The 15,407-nt window shown below is 39.7% G+C and overlaps 1 protein-coding gene across 1 annotated transcript; it reads left to right on the forward strand.

The window, feature by feature from the left end:
* The first annotated feature begins 12,354 nt into the window (after positions 1 to 12,354).
* Positions 12,355 to 12,765, forward strand: LOC136142529 (histone H3.3A-like). The gene has a single exon (XM_065900748.1). It carries the CDS (start codon positions 12,355 to 12,357, stop codon positions 12,763 to 12,765), a length of 411 nt encoding a protein of 136 aa, XP_065756820.1.
* The last annotated feature ends 2,642 nt before the right edge of the window (positions 12,766 to 15,407 follow it).

Here is a 15,407-nt window from a genome sequence, read left to right on the forward strand (position 1 = left end):
TATGCTTACTTTCTGGAGGGTTTTTATCATAAATGGGTGTTGAATTGGTGTTGAATTTTGTCAAAAGCTTACTCTGCATCTATTGAGATTATCATGTTTTTTCTCCTTCAATTTGTTAATATGGTCTATCACGTTGATTGATTTGCATTCCTGGGATAAACCACACTCGATAATCATGCATGATCCTTTTAAGGTGCTGTTGGATTCTGTTTGCTAGTATTTTGTTGAGGATTTTTGCATCTAAGTTCATCAGTGATAAGGCTGTAGTTTTCTTCATTTGTTATATCTTTGTCTGATTTTGGTATGAGGGTGATGATCGTCTCATAAAATGAGTTTTGGAGTGTTCCTCCCTCTGCTATGTTTTGGAAGATTTCGAGCAGGATAGGTGTTAGCTCTTTAAATCGTTGATAGAATTTGCCTTGAAGCCATGCGTTCCTTGGCTTTTTTGTATGGAAGATTTTTAATTACAGTTTCGAATTCAGTGCTTGTGATTGGTCTCTTCATATTTTTTATTTCTTCCTCGTTCAGTCTTGGAAAGTTGTGCTTTTCTAAGAATTTGTCCATTTCTTCCACATTGTCCATTTTATTCGCATATTTTTGCTTGTAGTAATCTCTCATGATCCTCTGTATTTCTGCAGTGTCAATTGTTACTTTTACTTTTTCATTTCTAATACTATTTATTTGAGTCTTCTACCTTTTTTTCTTGATGAGTATGGCCAATGGTTTATAAATTGTGTTTATCTTCCCAAAGAACCTGCTTTTTAGTTTTATTGATCTTTGCTAATATTTCCTTCATTTCTTTTACTTTTTCTCTGATCTGATCTTTATGATTTCTTTGCTCCTGCTACTTCTGGGTGCTTTTGTTCTTCTTTCTCTAATTTTTTAAGTGTAAGGTTAGGTTGTTTATTTGAAATCTTTCGTTTGTCTTCAGGTAGGATTGTATTGTTATAAACTTCCCTCTTAGAACTGCTTTTGCTGCATCCCATAGGTTTTGCATCGTCGTGTTTTCATTGCCATTTGTCTCTAGATATTTTTTGATTTCCTCTTTGATTTCTTCAGTGATCTCTTGGTAATTTAGTAGTGTATTGTTTAGCCTCCATGTGTTTGTAGTTTTTACTGATTTTTTTTCCTGTAATTGATATATAATCTCATAACGTTGTGGTTGGAGTAGATACTTGATATGATTTCAGTTTTCTTAAATTTGCCAAGGTTTGATTTTTGACCCTAGATATGATCTATGCTGGAGAATATTCCATGAAGTGTAATCTGCTGTTTTTGAATGTCCTATAATTATCAATTAAATCCATGGTTTTTAATGTATCACTTAAAGATTGTGTTTCCTTATTTATTTTCATTTTGGATGATCTCTCCATTGGTGAAAGTGTTGTGTTACTGTTCCGTACTATTACTGTCTTTCTGTTGATTTACCATTTTATGGCTGTTAGCATTTGCCTTATGAAGTGCTCCTATATTGGGTGCATAAATATTTACAATTGTTATAACTTCTTCTTGGATTTATCACTTGGTCATTATGTAGTGACCTTCTTTGTCTCTTGTAATAGTCTTTATTTTACCTTCTATTTTGTCTGAAATGGACAAAATATTTATCTTGTTTGTTTGTCTGCAACATATTTCTTTGTTGCCTCATATTGTCTAACTTTCTGTTTTTGTAGTCTCCTTTCCAGAGGCTGCAGGATTGTTGTTCTTCTGGCTTCTGGTGTCTAACCCCTGGTGAGTTAGTTTGGTTCTGGTGCTTGTGCAGGCTTTCTGGTGGGTGGGACTGGTGCCAGCTCTCTGGTGGTTGGAGCTGGGTCTTTCTCTGATGGGCAGGGCCATGTCCTAAGCTGTGTTTTCAGGTGGTTGTGAGCTCAGTACGACTTTAGGTAGCCTGTCTTGTGATATGTGGGGCTGTGTTTCTATCTTGGTGGTTGTTTGGTCTGAGGATTTCCAGCACTGGTATCTTCAGATTGTTGGGTGGGGCTGTGTCTTGGTGCTGAAATTTAGACCTCTAGTAGAGCTCACGCTGATCGATATTTCCTGGGGCTTCTGCTACCAGTGTCCCTGCCCTCCCAGTGAGTTATAGTTGACATTTCCCTCCCCAGGAGACCCAAGACCCCTAGGTAAGTTTAGCCCAGGTTCCTATGGAGTTGCTGCTTTGTGCTGGGTCTTAGTGCATGTGAGACCTTATGTGTGTCCTCCAAGAGTTAAGTCTCTGTGTCTCCCAACACTGTGACGCTCCTGTACTCAAGACCTTCTGGCTTTCAAGGTTAAATACTCTGGGGGTTCTTCCATGTGATGCCAGACCCTCAGACTCTCTTGGAGGACTATTTTAATATAGGAACATCCCTGTGTAGCCTGCTTAGGTGAGTTTATTTATTTATTTTGGGTGCAAGGGTTGTTTTATTTTTGGTAGTTAATATTGTCTAATGATTTATTTGTGGTTTTCTCTATACATTATACATTGATATTGTATTATTACTAGTATAAAAGAATGGCATAAGTATTATACACATGCACCACACCCAAGAAATATCCACATTTTATACACATAAGAAAAATGCTAAGAAAAGGAGAATGATTTTTTCATAAAGAATTGTAAACTCAAGATTATTTAAAATATAAGAATCTTTTTAATGACCATGTTTCAATTACAAAGAAGAGCTCTGCTCGCTTTTCTCCTTCACCAATTTCCAAAAAGATATTTCAAAATTTGCAAAAATTTCAATATGTCGTTTAGTTTTAATGCTATCAACCTGCATGGAGACAGGTTGTACTACCTTCTTACAGAATACAGTATTTCTACTCTAGGATTTACTGAAGTATGGCTCATATAATTCTGTTCACATGTCAACATTAACCAAGCTAAAAACACTAAGTTCATGCTGTACCTCAAAACTATTCTGTTCAGTGTCTAGAAGGAAGACAGTTTCAGAAGGCCTAGCAAATGTTTGAGACTGAGAAAAACACAACATCAAGCCCTGATGAAGGAATAGGAGTTTCAATTCTGCCACTACAATTCTTCTTTAAAGTTTAGAAGGTACATTTTTTAGTATAGATACATAAAATGTAATGGTAAATAGGGGGTAGAAACATACTTCCTTAGCCTTTTCAGAGGAAAAAAGATAATGAAGCAAAGAACTTCGAACACATTATTCCAAGACTAAATGTTCACAGATAACCATGATGAGTTATCTCCTGTTGAAAGAACACATAAAAATATTTAGTTTTTTTTGTATTTTTTAACCACTTGAAGAGACAGTAATTTACCAGTGCCAAACTTTCAAATGAACATTAAAATCGATTTCGGATCTATCTGTGATTTAATTTTCTTTCAAAAATATGATGAAGTGAGTATTCTCTGAAACAGGGGGTAGCATTTTAAAATCAGCCACCGTTTGGCATGTTTTGTGTTCTGCTTATGCTCCTTGTCAACAACAGTACAGCTAACCAGGATATTGTTTTTACTGCTCTTTCTGGGTATGTTTGACAACTCGTTACTCCCACACTCTTTTAAAATGGGACTTCCTCATTACGGGATGCAGATACAGCACCAAGCCCATAAAAACAATTAGTGGGAAACCTTGACATTGCATTCAAACACCTTTATAAAAAGTGATGTAGGACTTCCCTGGTGGCGCAGTGGTTGAGAGTCCGCCTGCCGAGGCAGGGGACATGGGTTCGTGCCCCGGTCCAGCAAGATCCCACATGCCATAGAGTGGCTAGGCCCATGAGCCATGGCCACTGAGCCTGTGCGTCTGGAGCCTGTGCTCCACAACGGGAGAGGACACAAGAGTGAGAAGCCTGTGAACTGCAAAAAAAAGAAAAGTGATGTAGATGGCTATATGAAATTTGACATCTGTGAAGCCCCCATAAAAAATCTTTTTAAAAAAAATCTTTATTTGAGTAAAATTGCTTTCCAATGCTGTGTTAGTTTCTGCTTTATAACAAAGCAAATCAGTTATGCATACACATATGTCACCATATTTCTTCCCTCTCGTGTCTCCCTCCCCGCGACCCTCCTTATCCAACCCCTCTAGGTGGTCATAAAGCACCAAGCTGAACTCCCTGTGCTATGTGACTGCCTCCCACTAGCTATCTACTTTACATTTGGTAGTGTATATAAGTCCATGCCACTCTCTCACTTTGTCGCAGGTTACCCTTCCCCCTTCCTGTATCTTCAAGTCCATTCTCTAGTAGGTTTGTGTCTTTATTCCCATCTTGCCCCTAGGTTCTTCATGATTTTTTTTTTTTAAGATTCCATACATATGTGTTAGCATACAGTATTTGTTATTTTTTTTCTGACTTACTTCACTTTGTATGACAGACTCTATGTCCATCCACCTCACTAAAAATAGCTCAGTTTCATTTTTTATGGCTGAGTAATATTCCATTGTATATAGGTGCCATATCTTCTTTATCCATTCATCTGTTGATGCACACTTAGGTGGCTCCCATGTCCTGGCTATTGTAAATAGAGCTGCAATTAACATTTTGGTACATGACTCTTTGTGAATTATGGTTTTCTCATGGTATATACCCAGTAGTGCGATTGCTGGGTCGTATGGTAGTTCTATTTATAGATTTTTAAGGAACCTCCATATTGTTCTCCATAGTGGCTGTATCAATTTACATTCGCACCAACAGTGCAAGAGGGTTCACTTTTCTCCACAACCTCTCCAGCATTTATTGTTTGTAGATTTTTTGATGATGGCCATTCTGACCGGTGTCAGATGATATCTCAATGTAGTTTTGATTTGCATTTCTCTAATGATTAATGATGTTGAACATTCTTTCATGTGTTTGTTTGCAATCTGCATATCTTCTTTGGAGAAATGGCTATTTAGCTCTTCTGCCCATTTTTGGATTGGATTGTTTGGTTTTTTGATATTGAGCTATATGAGCAGCTTGTAAATTTTGAAGAATAATCCCTTGTCAGTTGCTTCATTTGCAAATGTTTTCTCCCATTTTGAGGGTTGCCTTTTGGTCTTGTTTATGGTTTCCTGAAAAAGCTTCTAAGTTTCATTAGGCCCCATTTGTTTATTTTTGTTTTTATTTTGATTTCTCTAGGAGGTGGGTTAAAAAGGATCTTTCTCCGATTTATGTCATAGAGTGTTCTGCTTAAGTTTTCCTCTAAGAGTTTGACAGTGTCTGGCCTTACATTTAGGTCTTTAATCAATTTTGAGTTCATTTTTCTGTATGGTTTTAGGGAGTGTTCTAATGTCATACTTTTACAAGTACCTGTCCAGTTTTACCAGCACCACTTATTGAAGAGGCTGTCTTTTCTCCACTGTATATTCTTGCCTCCTTTATCAAAGAAAAGGTGACCATATGTTCGTGGGTTTATCTCTGGGCTTTCTATCCTGTCCCATTAACCTATATTTCTTTTTATGTGCCAATACCATACTGTCTTGCTTACCATAGCTATGTAGTATAGCTTGAACTCAGGAAGACTGATTCCTCCATCTCCGTTTTTCTTTCTCAAGATTGCTTTGGCTATTCAGGCTCTTTTGTGTTTCCATACAAATTGTAAATTTTTTGTTTTAGTTCTGTGAAAAATGCCAGTGGTAGTTTGATAGGGATTGCATTGAATCTGTAGATTGCTTTGGGTAGTAGTGTCATTTTCACAATGTTGATTCTTCCAATCCAAGAACATGGTATATCTCTCCATCTATTTGTAACATCTTTAATTTATTTCATCAGTGTCTTATAATTTTCTGCATACAGGTCTTTTGTCTCCTTAGGTAGGTTTATTCCCAGGAATTGTATTCTTTTTGCTGCAATGGTAAATGTGACTGTTTTCTTAATTTCATTTTCAGATATTTCATCATTAGTGTATAAGAATGCAAGAGATTTCTGTGCATTAATTTCGTATCCTGCTACTTTAGCAAATTCATTGCTTAGCTCTAGTAGTTTTCTGGTAACATCTTTAGAGCTCTCTATGTATAGTATCAAGTCATCTGCAGATAGTGACAGCTTTTCTTCTTCTTTTCCAACTCGGGTTTCTTTTATTCCTTTTTCTTCTCTGATTGCTGTGGTTAAAACTTCCAAAACTATGTTGAATAATAATGGTGAGAGTGGACAACCTTGTCCTCTTCCTGATCTTAGTGGAACAGGTTTCAGTTTTTCACCACTCAGGATGATGTTGGCTGTGGATTTGTCATATATGGCCTTTATTATGTTGGGGAAAGTTCACTCTATGCCCATTTTCTGCCAGGTTTTTATCATAAATGGGTGTTGAAATTGGTCAAAAGCTATCTCTGCCTATTGAGATGATCATATGGTTTTTCTCCATCAATTTGTTAATATGGTGTAACACATTGATTGATTTGTATATACTGAAGAATCCTTGTATTACTGGGAAAACCCCCACTTGATCATCGTGTATGATCCTTTTAATGTGATGTTGGATTCTCTTTGCTACTATTTTGATGAGGATTTTTGAATCTATATTCATCAGTGATATTGGCCTGTAGTTTTCTTTCTTTGTGACATCTTTGTCTGGTTTTGCTATCAGGGTGATGGTGGCCTCATAGAATGAGTTTGGGAATATTCCTCCCTCTTATATTTTGGAAGAGTTTGAGCAGGATAGGTGTTAGCTCTTCTCTAAACTTTTGATAGAATTCGCCTGTGAAGCCATCTGGTCATGGGCTTTTGTTTATTGAAAGATTTTTAATCATGGTTTCAATTTCAGTGGTTGTATTTAATCTGTTCATATTTTCTATTTCTTCCCGGTTCAGTCTAGGAAGGTTATGCATTTCTAAGAATTTGTCCATTTCTTACAGGTTGTCCATTTTATTGGCTTATAATTGCTTGTGGTGACCTCTCATGATCCTTTGTATTTCTGCAGTGTTAGTTGTTACCTCTCCTTTTTCATTTCTAATTCTATTGATTTGAGCCTTCTCCTTTTTTTTCTTGATGAGTCTGGGTAATGGTTTATCAATTTTGTTTATCTTCTGAAAGAACGAGCTTTTAGTTTTATTGATCTTTGCTATCATTTCCTTCATTTCTTTTTCAGTTATTTCTGATCTGATCTTTATGATTTCTTTCCTTCTGCTAACATTCTGGGCTTTTTGTTCTTCTTTCTATAATTGCTTTAGGTGTAAGTTATGTTGTTTATTTGAGAGGTTTCTTGTTTCTTAAAGCTGTATTGTATTGCTATAAACTTCCCTTTAAAAATGCTTTTGCTACATCCCATTGGTTTTGCGTCATCGTGTTTTCATTGTCATTTTTTTCTAGGTAATTTTTGATTTCCTCTTTGATTTCTTCAGTGATCTCTTGGTTAATAAGTAGTGTATTGTTTAGCTTCTGTGTGATTTTATTTTTTACAGATTTTTTCCTGTAATTGATATCTAGTCTCATAGCGCTGCGGTTGGAAAAGATAGTTGGTTCGATATCAATTTTCTTCAATTGATCAAGGCTTTATTTGTGACCCAAGATATGATCTATACTGGAGAATGTTCCACGAGCACTTGAGAAGAAAGTTTATTCTGTTATTTTTGGATGGAATATCCTATAAATATGAATTAAGTTCATTCTGTTTAATGTTTCATTTAAAGCTTGTGTTTCCTTTTCTATTTTCATTTTGGATAATCTGTCCATTGGTGAAAGTGAGGGTTAAACTTCCCTACTATGATTGTGTTACTGTTGATTTCCCCTTTTATGACTGTTAGTATTTGCCTTATGTATTGAGGTGCTCCTATGTTGGGTGCATAAATAGTTACATTTTTTAAAATCTTCTTCCTGGATTGAAACCTTGATCTTTATGTAGTGTTCTTCTTTGTCTCTTGTAATAGTCTTTGTTTTAAAATCTATTTTGTCTGATATGAGAATCTCTACTGCAGCTTTCTTTTGATTTCCATTTGCATGGAATATTTTTTCATCCCCTCACTTCCAGTCTGTATGTGACCCTAGGTTGGATGTGGGTGTGTTGTAGACAGCATATATACCAGTCTTCTTTTTGTATCTATTGAGCCAGTCTGTGTGTTTTTGTTTGATCCTTTAATCCATTTACATTTAAGGTAAGGATCAATATATATGCTCCTATTACCATTTTCTTAATTGTTTTAGGTTTGCTGTTTTAAGTCTTTTCCTTCTCTTGTGTTTCCAGCCTAGAGAGTTGCCTTTAGCATTTCTTGTAAAGCTGGTTTTGTGCAGCTGAATTCTCTTAGTTTTTGCTTGTTTTAAAGGTTTTAATTTCTCCATCAAACCTGAATGAGATCCTTGCTGGGTAGAGTAATCTTTGTTGCAGGATTTTCTTCTTCATCACTTTAAATATGTCCTGCCACTCCCTTCTGGTTTGCAGAGTTTCTGCTGAAAGATCATCTGTTAACCTTATGGGGATTCCCTTGTGTATTATTTGATGATTTTCCCTTGCTGCTTTTAATATGTTTTCTTTATATTTAATTTTTTGTTGTTGTTGCAAAGAGCAGAATTTCATTATTTTTTTTCTTTTTTTTAAATTAATTTTTTTTTAACATCTTTATTGGAGTATAATTGCTTTACAATGGTGTGCTAGTTTCTGCTTTATAACAAAGTGAATCAGCTATACATATACATATGCTCCCATGTGTCTTCCCTCTTGCATCTCCCTCCCTCCCACTCTCCCCATCCCACCCCTCCAGGCTGTCCCAAAGCCCCGAGCTAATATCCCTGTGCCCTGTGGCTGCTTTCCCCTAGCTATCTACCTTACTATGTTTGTTAGTGTGTATTTAATTTTTGACTGTTTGATTAATATGTGTCTTGGTGTGTGTCTTATTGGATTTATCCTGTGTGGGACTCTCTGTGCTTCCTGGACTTGATTAAGTATTTCCTTTCCCACATTAGGGAATTTTTCAACTATAATCTCTTGAAATATATCTCACTTCCCTTCTTTACTTTTCTTCTTCTGGGACCCCTATAATTCGAATGTTGGTACATTTAATGTTGTCCCAGAGGTCTCTGAGACTGTCCTCAATTCTTTTCATTCTTTTTTTCTTTATTGTGCTCTGCCGTAGTTATTTCCACTATTTTATCTTTCAGGCCACTTATCCGTTCTTCTGCATCAGTTATTCTGCTATTGATCCCTTCTAGAGGATTCTTAATTCCATTTATTTTGTTGTTTATGACTGTTTGTTTGTTCTTTACTTCTGCTAGGTCCTTGTTAAACGTTTCTTGTATTTTCTCCTTTCAATTTTGAAGATTTTCAATCATCTTTGCTATCATTTTTCTGAATTCTTTTTCAGGTAGACTGCCTATTTCCTCTTCATTTGTTAGATCTGGTTGTTCTAAGAGGGAAGTTTATAGCAATACAATCCTACCTTAAGCAACAGGAAACATCTTGAATAAACAACCTAACCTTGAACCAAAAGCAATTAGAGAAAGAAGAACAAAAAAACCCCAAAGTTAGCAGAAGGAAAGAAATCATAAAAATCAGATCAGAAATAAATGAAAAAGAAATGAAGGAAACAGTAGCAAAGATCAATAAAACTAAAAGCTGGTTCTTTGAGAAGATAAACAAAATTGATAAAACATTAGTCAGACTCATTAAGAAAAAGAGGGAGAAGACTCAAATCAATAGAATTAGAAATGAAAAAGGAGATGTAACAACTGACACTGCAGAAATACAGAAGATCATGAGAGATTAATACAAGCAACTCTCTGCCAATAAATTGGACAACCTGGAAGAAATGGACAAATTCTTAGAAATGCACAACCTGACAAGACTGAATCAGGAAGAAGTAGAAAATATGAACAGATCAATCACAAGCACTGAAATGGAAACTGATTAAAAATCTTCCAGCAAACAAAAGCCCAGGACCAGATTTCTTCACAGGCGAATTCTATCAAACAATTAGAGAAGAGCTAACACCTATCCTGCTCAAACTCTTCCAAAACATAGCAGAGGGAGGAATACTCCCAAACTCATTCTACGAGGCCACCATCACCTTGATACCAAAACCAGACAAGGATGTCACAAAGAAAGAAAACTACAGGCCAATATCACTGATGAACATAGATGCAAAAATCCTCAACAAAATACTAGCAAACAGAATCCAACAGCACATTAAAAGGATCAGAAACCATGATCAAGTGGGGTTTATTCCAGGAATGCAAGGATTCTTCAATATTCACAAATCAATCAACGTGATATACCATATTAACAAATTGAAGGAGAAAAACCATATGATCATCTCAATAGATGCAGAGAAAGCTTTCGAGAAAATTCAACACCCATTTATGATAAAAACCCTGCAAAAAGTAGGCATAGAGAGAACTTTCCTCAACATAATAAAGGCCATATATGACAAACACACAGCTTACATCGTCCTCAATGGTGAAAAACTAAAAGCATTTCCACTAAGATCAGGAACAAGACTAGGTTGCCCACTCTCACCACTCTTAATCAACATAGTTTTGGAAGTTTTAGCCACAGCAATTAGAGAAGAAAAGGAAATAAAAGGAATCCAAATCAGAAAAGAAGAAAGAAAGCTGTCACTGTTTGCAGATGACATGATACTATACATAGAGAATCCTAGAGATGCGACTAGAAAACTACTACAGCTAAACAATGAATTTGGTAAAGTAACAGGATACAAAATTAATGCATAGAAATCTCTGGCATTCCTATGCCCTAATGATGAAAAATCTGAAAATGAAATCAAGAAAACACTCCCATTTACCATTGCAACAAAAAGAATAAAATATCTAGGAATAAACCTTCCTACGGATACAAAACACCTGTATGCAGAAAATGATGACACTGATGAAAGAAATTAAAAATTTTGCCTTGCTCCTTCATCTGCTGAGTGTTTCTCTGTCTTCTCATTTTTCTTAAATTACTGTGCTTGTGGCTCTCCTTTTTGCAGGCTGCAGGTTCGTAGATCCCGCTGTTTTTGGTGTCCGTCAAGAGTAGCTACGGTTCGTTCAGTAGGTTGCCTATGCTTCGTAGTGGAGGGGACTAGTGCCTGTGTTCTGGTGGATGAGGCTGGATCTTGTCTTTCTGGAGGGCAGGTCCACTTCTGGTGGTGTGTTTTGGGGTTTCTGTGGCCTTATCATGGTTTTAGTCAGCCTCTCTGCTTATGGATGGGGTTTATTCCTGTCTTCTTGTTGTTTGGCAGAGGGTGTACAGCACTGTAGCTTGCTGGTCGTTGAGTGGGGATGGGTCTTGGTGTTTAGATGGAGATCTTTTGGGGATTTTCACCATTTGATATTATGTGGAGCTGGGAGGTCTCTTATGGACCAGTCTCTTGTACTTGGCTCTCCCACCTCAGAGGCACAGTCCTGATGCCTGGCTGGAGCACCAAAAGCCTGTCATCCACACAGCTCAGAATAAAAGGGAGGAAAAAAAAGAAAGAAAGAAAGAAGAAGGGAAAATAAAATAAAGTTATAAAAATAAATTTAATTAGTAAAAAAAAATTTAAGTAATAAAAAATAATATAGAAAGAAAGAAGAGAGGAACCAAACCAAAAAACAAATCCACCAATAATAACAAGTGCTAAAAGCTATATTAAAAAAACAAACAGACAGAACCCTAAGACAAATGGTAAAAACAAAGCCATACAGACAAAATCACACACAGAAGCATACACATACACACTCACAGAAAGAGAAAAAGGGAAAAATAGTATATTGTTGCTCACAAATCCACCTCCCCAATTTGGGATGATTCATTGTCTATTCAGGTATTCCAAAGATGCAGGGTACATCAAGTTGTATGTGGAGATTTAATCCGCTGCTCCTGAGGCTCCTGGGAGAAATTTTCCTTTCTCTTCTTTATTCGCACAGGTCCCAGTGTTCATCTTTGTACCTGGCCCCGCCTCACAGTGTAGGTCGCCTGGCAGCATCTGTTCTTAACTCAGGCAGGACAGGGTAAAAGGAGAAGCTACTTCGGTGGCTCTGGCTCACTGAGGCTGGGGTGAGGGAGTGGTATGGAATCAGGGGCGAGCCTGCGGTGGCAGAGGCTGGCGTGACGTTGCACCAGTGTGAGGCATGCCCTGTGTTCTCCCGGGGAAACTTTCCCTGAATCATGTGACCCTGGCAGTGACCGGCTGCACAGGCTCCAGGGAGGGAGGTGTGGATAATGACCTGTGCTTGCTCACAGACTTCTTGGTGGCTGCAGCAGCAGCCTTGGCATCTCGTGCCCATCTCTGTGGTCCATGCTGATAGCTGTGGCTCGTGCCCATCTCTGGAGCTTGTTTAAGCGGCGATCTTAATCCCCTCTCCTCCCGCATCGTGAAACAAAGAGGCAAGAAAAAGTCTCTTAATTGTGTTCACTGCTGCCACCACACCACTGTCACTCTCTGATGCCAGCGCCGCCTCTAGCTCGCTGAGCTTCAGCCGAAGGAGAAGGGAGGTAAGTAAGGAGGTCTTTATACCATGGCTCGTACAAAGGAGACTGCCCACAAATCGACCGGTAGTAAAGCACCGAGGAAGAAACCGGCTACAAAAGCCGCTCGCAAGAGTGCGCCCTCTACTGGAGGGGTGAAGAAACCTCATCGTTACAGGCCTGGTACCATGGCACTCTGTGAAATTAGACGTTATCAGAAGTCCACTGAACTTCTGATTCGCAAACTTCCCTTCCAGAGTCTGGTGCGGGAAATTGCTCAGGACTTCAAAACAGATCTGTGCTTCCAGAGTGCAGCTATTGGTGCTTTGCAGGAGGCAACTGAGGCCTATCTGGTTGGCTTTTTTGAAGACACCAACCTGTGTGCTATCCATGCCAAACGTGTAACGATTATGCCAAAAGACATCCAGCTAGCATGCTGCATACGTGGAGAACGTGCTTAAGAATCCACTATAATGCGAAACATTTCATTCTTTAAAAAAAAAAAATTCTCTTCCTGTTATTGGTAGTTCTGAACGTTAGATCCCCCCCGCCCCGGTGGGGTCAAAAGGTACCTAAGTATATGATTGCAGGTGGAAAAATGGGGGACAGAAATCAGGTATTGGCAGTTTTACCATTTTCATTTGTGTGTGAATTTTTAATATAAATGCGGGGACATAAAACATTAATGCAAGTCAAAATGTTTCAGTGAACAAGTTTCAGCAGTTCAACTTTATAACAATTATAAATAAACCTGTTAAATTTTTCTGGACAATGCCATCATTTGGATTTTTTTTAAAACAAGTAAAATTCTTATTGACTGCAACTAAATGGTGTTTGTAGCATTTTTATCATACAGTAGATTCCATCCATTCACTATACTTTTCTGAGTTTTTGATGTTGTCTGTCTTCTGTGCTGTTTCTGTAAGTTTGCTATTAAAATACATTAAACTATAAAAAATAAGAAAAAAGAAAAATCTCTTGCCTCTTTGACAGCTCCAGACATTTTCCCAGACTCACTCCCAGCTACCTGTGGTGCACTAACCCCCTTCAGGCTGTGTTCACACAACCAAACCCAGTCCTCTCCCTGAAATACAACCGAATCCGGAGCCTCAGCTCCCATCACCCGCCCGCCCTGGCGGGTGAGCAAACAAGCCTCTAGGGCTGGTGAGTGCTGGTCGGCACCGATCCTCTTTGCGGGAATGTCTCTGCTTTGCCCTCCATACCCCTGTTGCTGCACTCTCCTCTGTGGCTCCGAAGCTTGCCCCCTCCACCACCCGCAGTCTCCGTGAGTGGAAAGTCTTCCTTTCCTCCTTCACAGCTCCCTCCCACTGGTGCAGGTCCCGTCCCTATTCTTTTGCCTCTGTTTTCTCTTTTTTCTTTTGCCATACCCAGGTTCGTGGGGAGTTTCTGACCTTTTCAGATGTCTGTCTTCTGCCAGCGTTCAGTAGGTGTTCTGCAGGAGTTATTCCACATGTAGATGTATTTCTGATATATTTGTGGGGAGGAAGGTGATCTCCACGTTTTACTCTTTCGCCATCTTGAAGCTCCTCCTGAGGGTTGTTTTTAATATAGATATCTGCCACCTCTTTCCTCAATGTATATTGGCTGCTATCCCCTTTATAGGAGGTGTGACTGATGTTGTGATGACCAAAGCCTGCACTGAACATTGAGCAGGGCTTCCCCTTTGCTCTGTGATGTTCACTGCCCTGTCAGAAGTGAGGTCTGGGGCTTCCCTGGTGGCGCAGTGGTTGAGAGTCCGCCTGCCCATGCAGGGGACACGGGTTCGTGCCCCGATCCGGGAAGATCCCACATGCCGTGGAGCGGCTGGGCCTGTGAGCCATGGCCGCTGAGCCTGCGCGTCCGGAGCCTGTGCTCCGCAACGGGAGAGGCCGCGGCAGTGAGAGGCCCGTGTACCGCCAAAAAAGAAACCCAAAAAAAAAAAAAAAAAAAAAGAAGTGAGGTCTGCTCCCTAATTCTTGGGTTAGAGGCCCCCAGATCTGTTTCTTAGCTTTGTTTTTGTTCTGCAGTGTGATATAGGTGGGATTGGACCACTCCCACTTGGGCGGAAGCCACTGAGTCTTCCTCCTCTGGAGGAGTTCACCTGTGTGTGTGCTCTGTGGTGTCACCTTTTACCTGTTGTGCAAGCTCTCAGCTTACACTGTTGTAGGCACTGCTCTCTGTCCCACCTTACCTGTGGATATGCCAGTGGCTGGCCCTATTGTCTCTCAGATGTTGTTTTCCCCAAGCCCCAATGTAGATCCACTGAAGTCAGGTCCAAGGATTGCAGTAATTATGGATCTGGACCTGCTTTGGGTGCTATGGGGACAGCTTACTCTCTGACCTGTCCCAACCCCCACATTTATGTCCCCACAAAGTCTATAGCTGTTGAAGTTAGACCTGTCTTGGCTGTAGGAGCATTTGATGTCCATTCAGATGTTCTGCATGTGCTGAATTAACCATTCCAGTCACAGGGTCTTAATCCATGGTTTGCACTGCTTCAAGGAGAGATTTCAGCTCTGCTTCCTTAGTCACACATCTCTTGGAGTTCAGGTTTGGTTTCAGCCCCACCTCTCTCTATGGGTCACCCACAGCCGTCTGTTCCCTGCCCAGGCAAGAGGGATCCGATAGAGCGACCCCAGGTTCACAGGTCTGTTTCTGAAGGAGGAATTGGGGGTGGTGGCTGACTGGAGTGTGCATACTCATTCAGGTGGGAGGGGGAGACGTTGGCAACGATTGGGGTGCATGCATTTTCTCTGGCAGGAGTCTCTCCTAGTGCCTGTGGAGGCTGGGGCTGGCATGTGGGGAGAGAGTTTTGATGGTGACCCTGCCCTTCATGCATCACTCTGCAATGGCGCTTCACTTCTATGGCAGCCCAGGCTTCCTCCAGGAGCATTCCTGGTTATGGATTTCCTCACTCCTGTCCCCTCAGGCTGTCTCTGTGCAGCCAACAGCAGTTCTCTCCCTGGGTCTGCTCTCCAAACACCACATTCCAGCACCCAGACCCTGTCAGCACTGGCAGACACCCGTCTCAGGCTGGGGTGCACAGGGCTGTGACACTGACTATCTGTGTAAGTCTCACTCTTTCCTCCCTGCCATAGACCAA

The sequence above is a fragment of the Phocoena phocoena genome, chromosome X (assembly GCF_963924675.1).
Source record: "Phocoena phocoena chromosome X, mPhoPho1.1, whole genome shotgun sequence".
Lineage (NCBI taxonomy): Eukaryota > Metazoa > Chordata > Mammalia > Artiodactyla > Phocoenidae > Phocoena > Phocoena phocoena.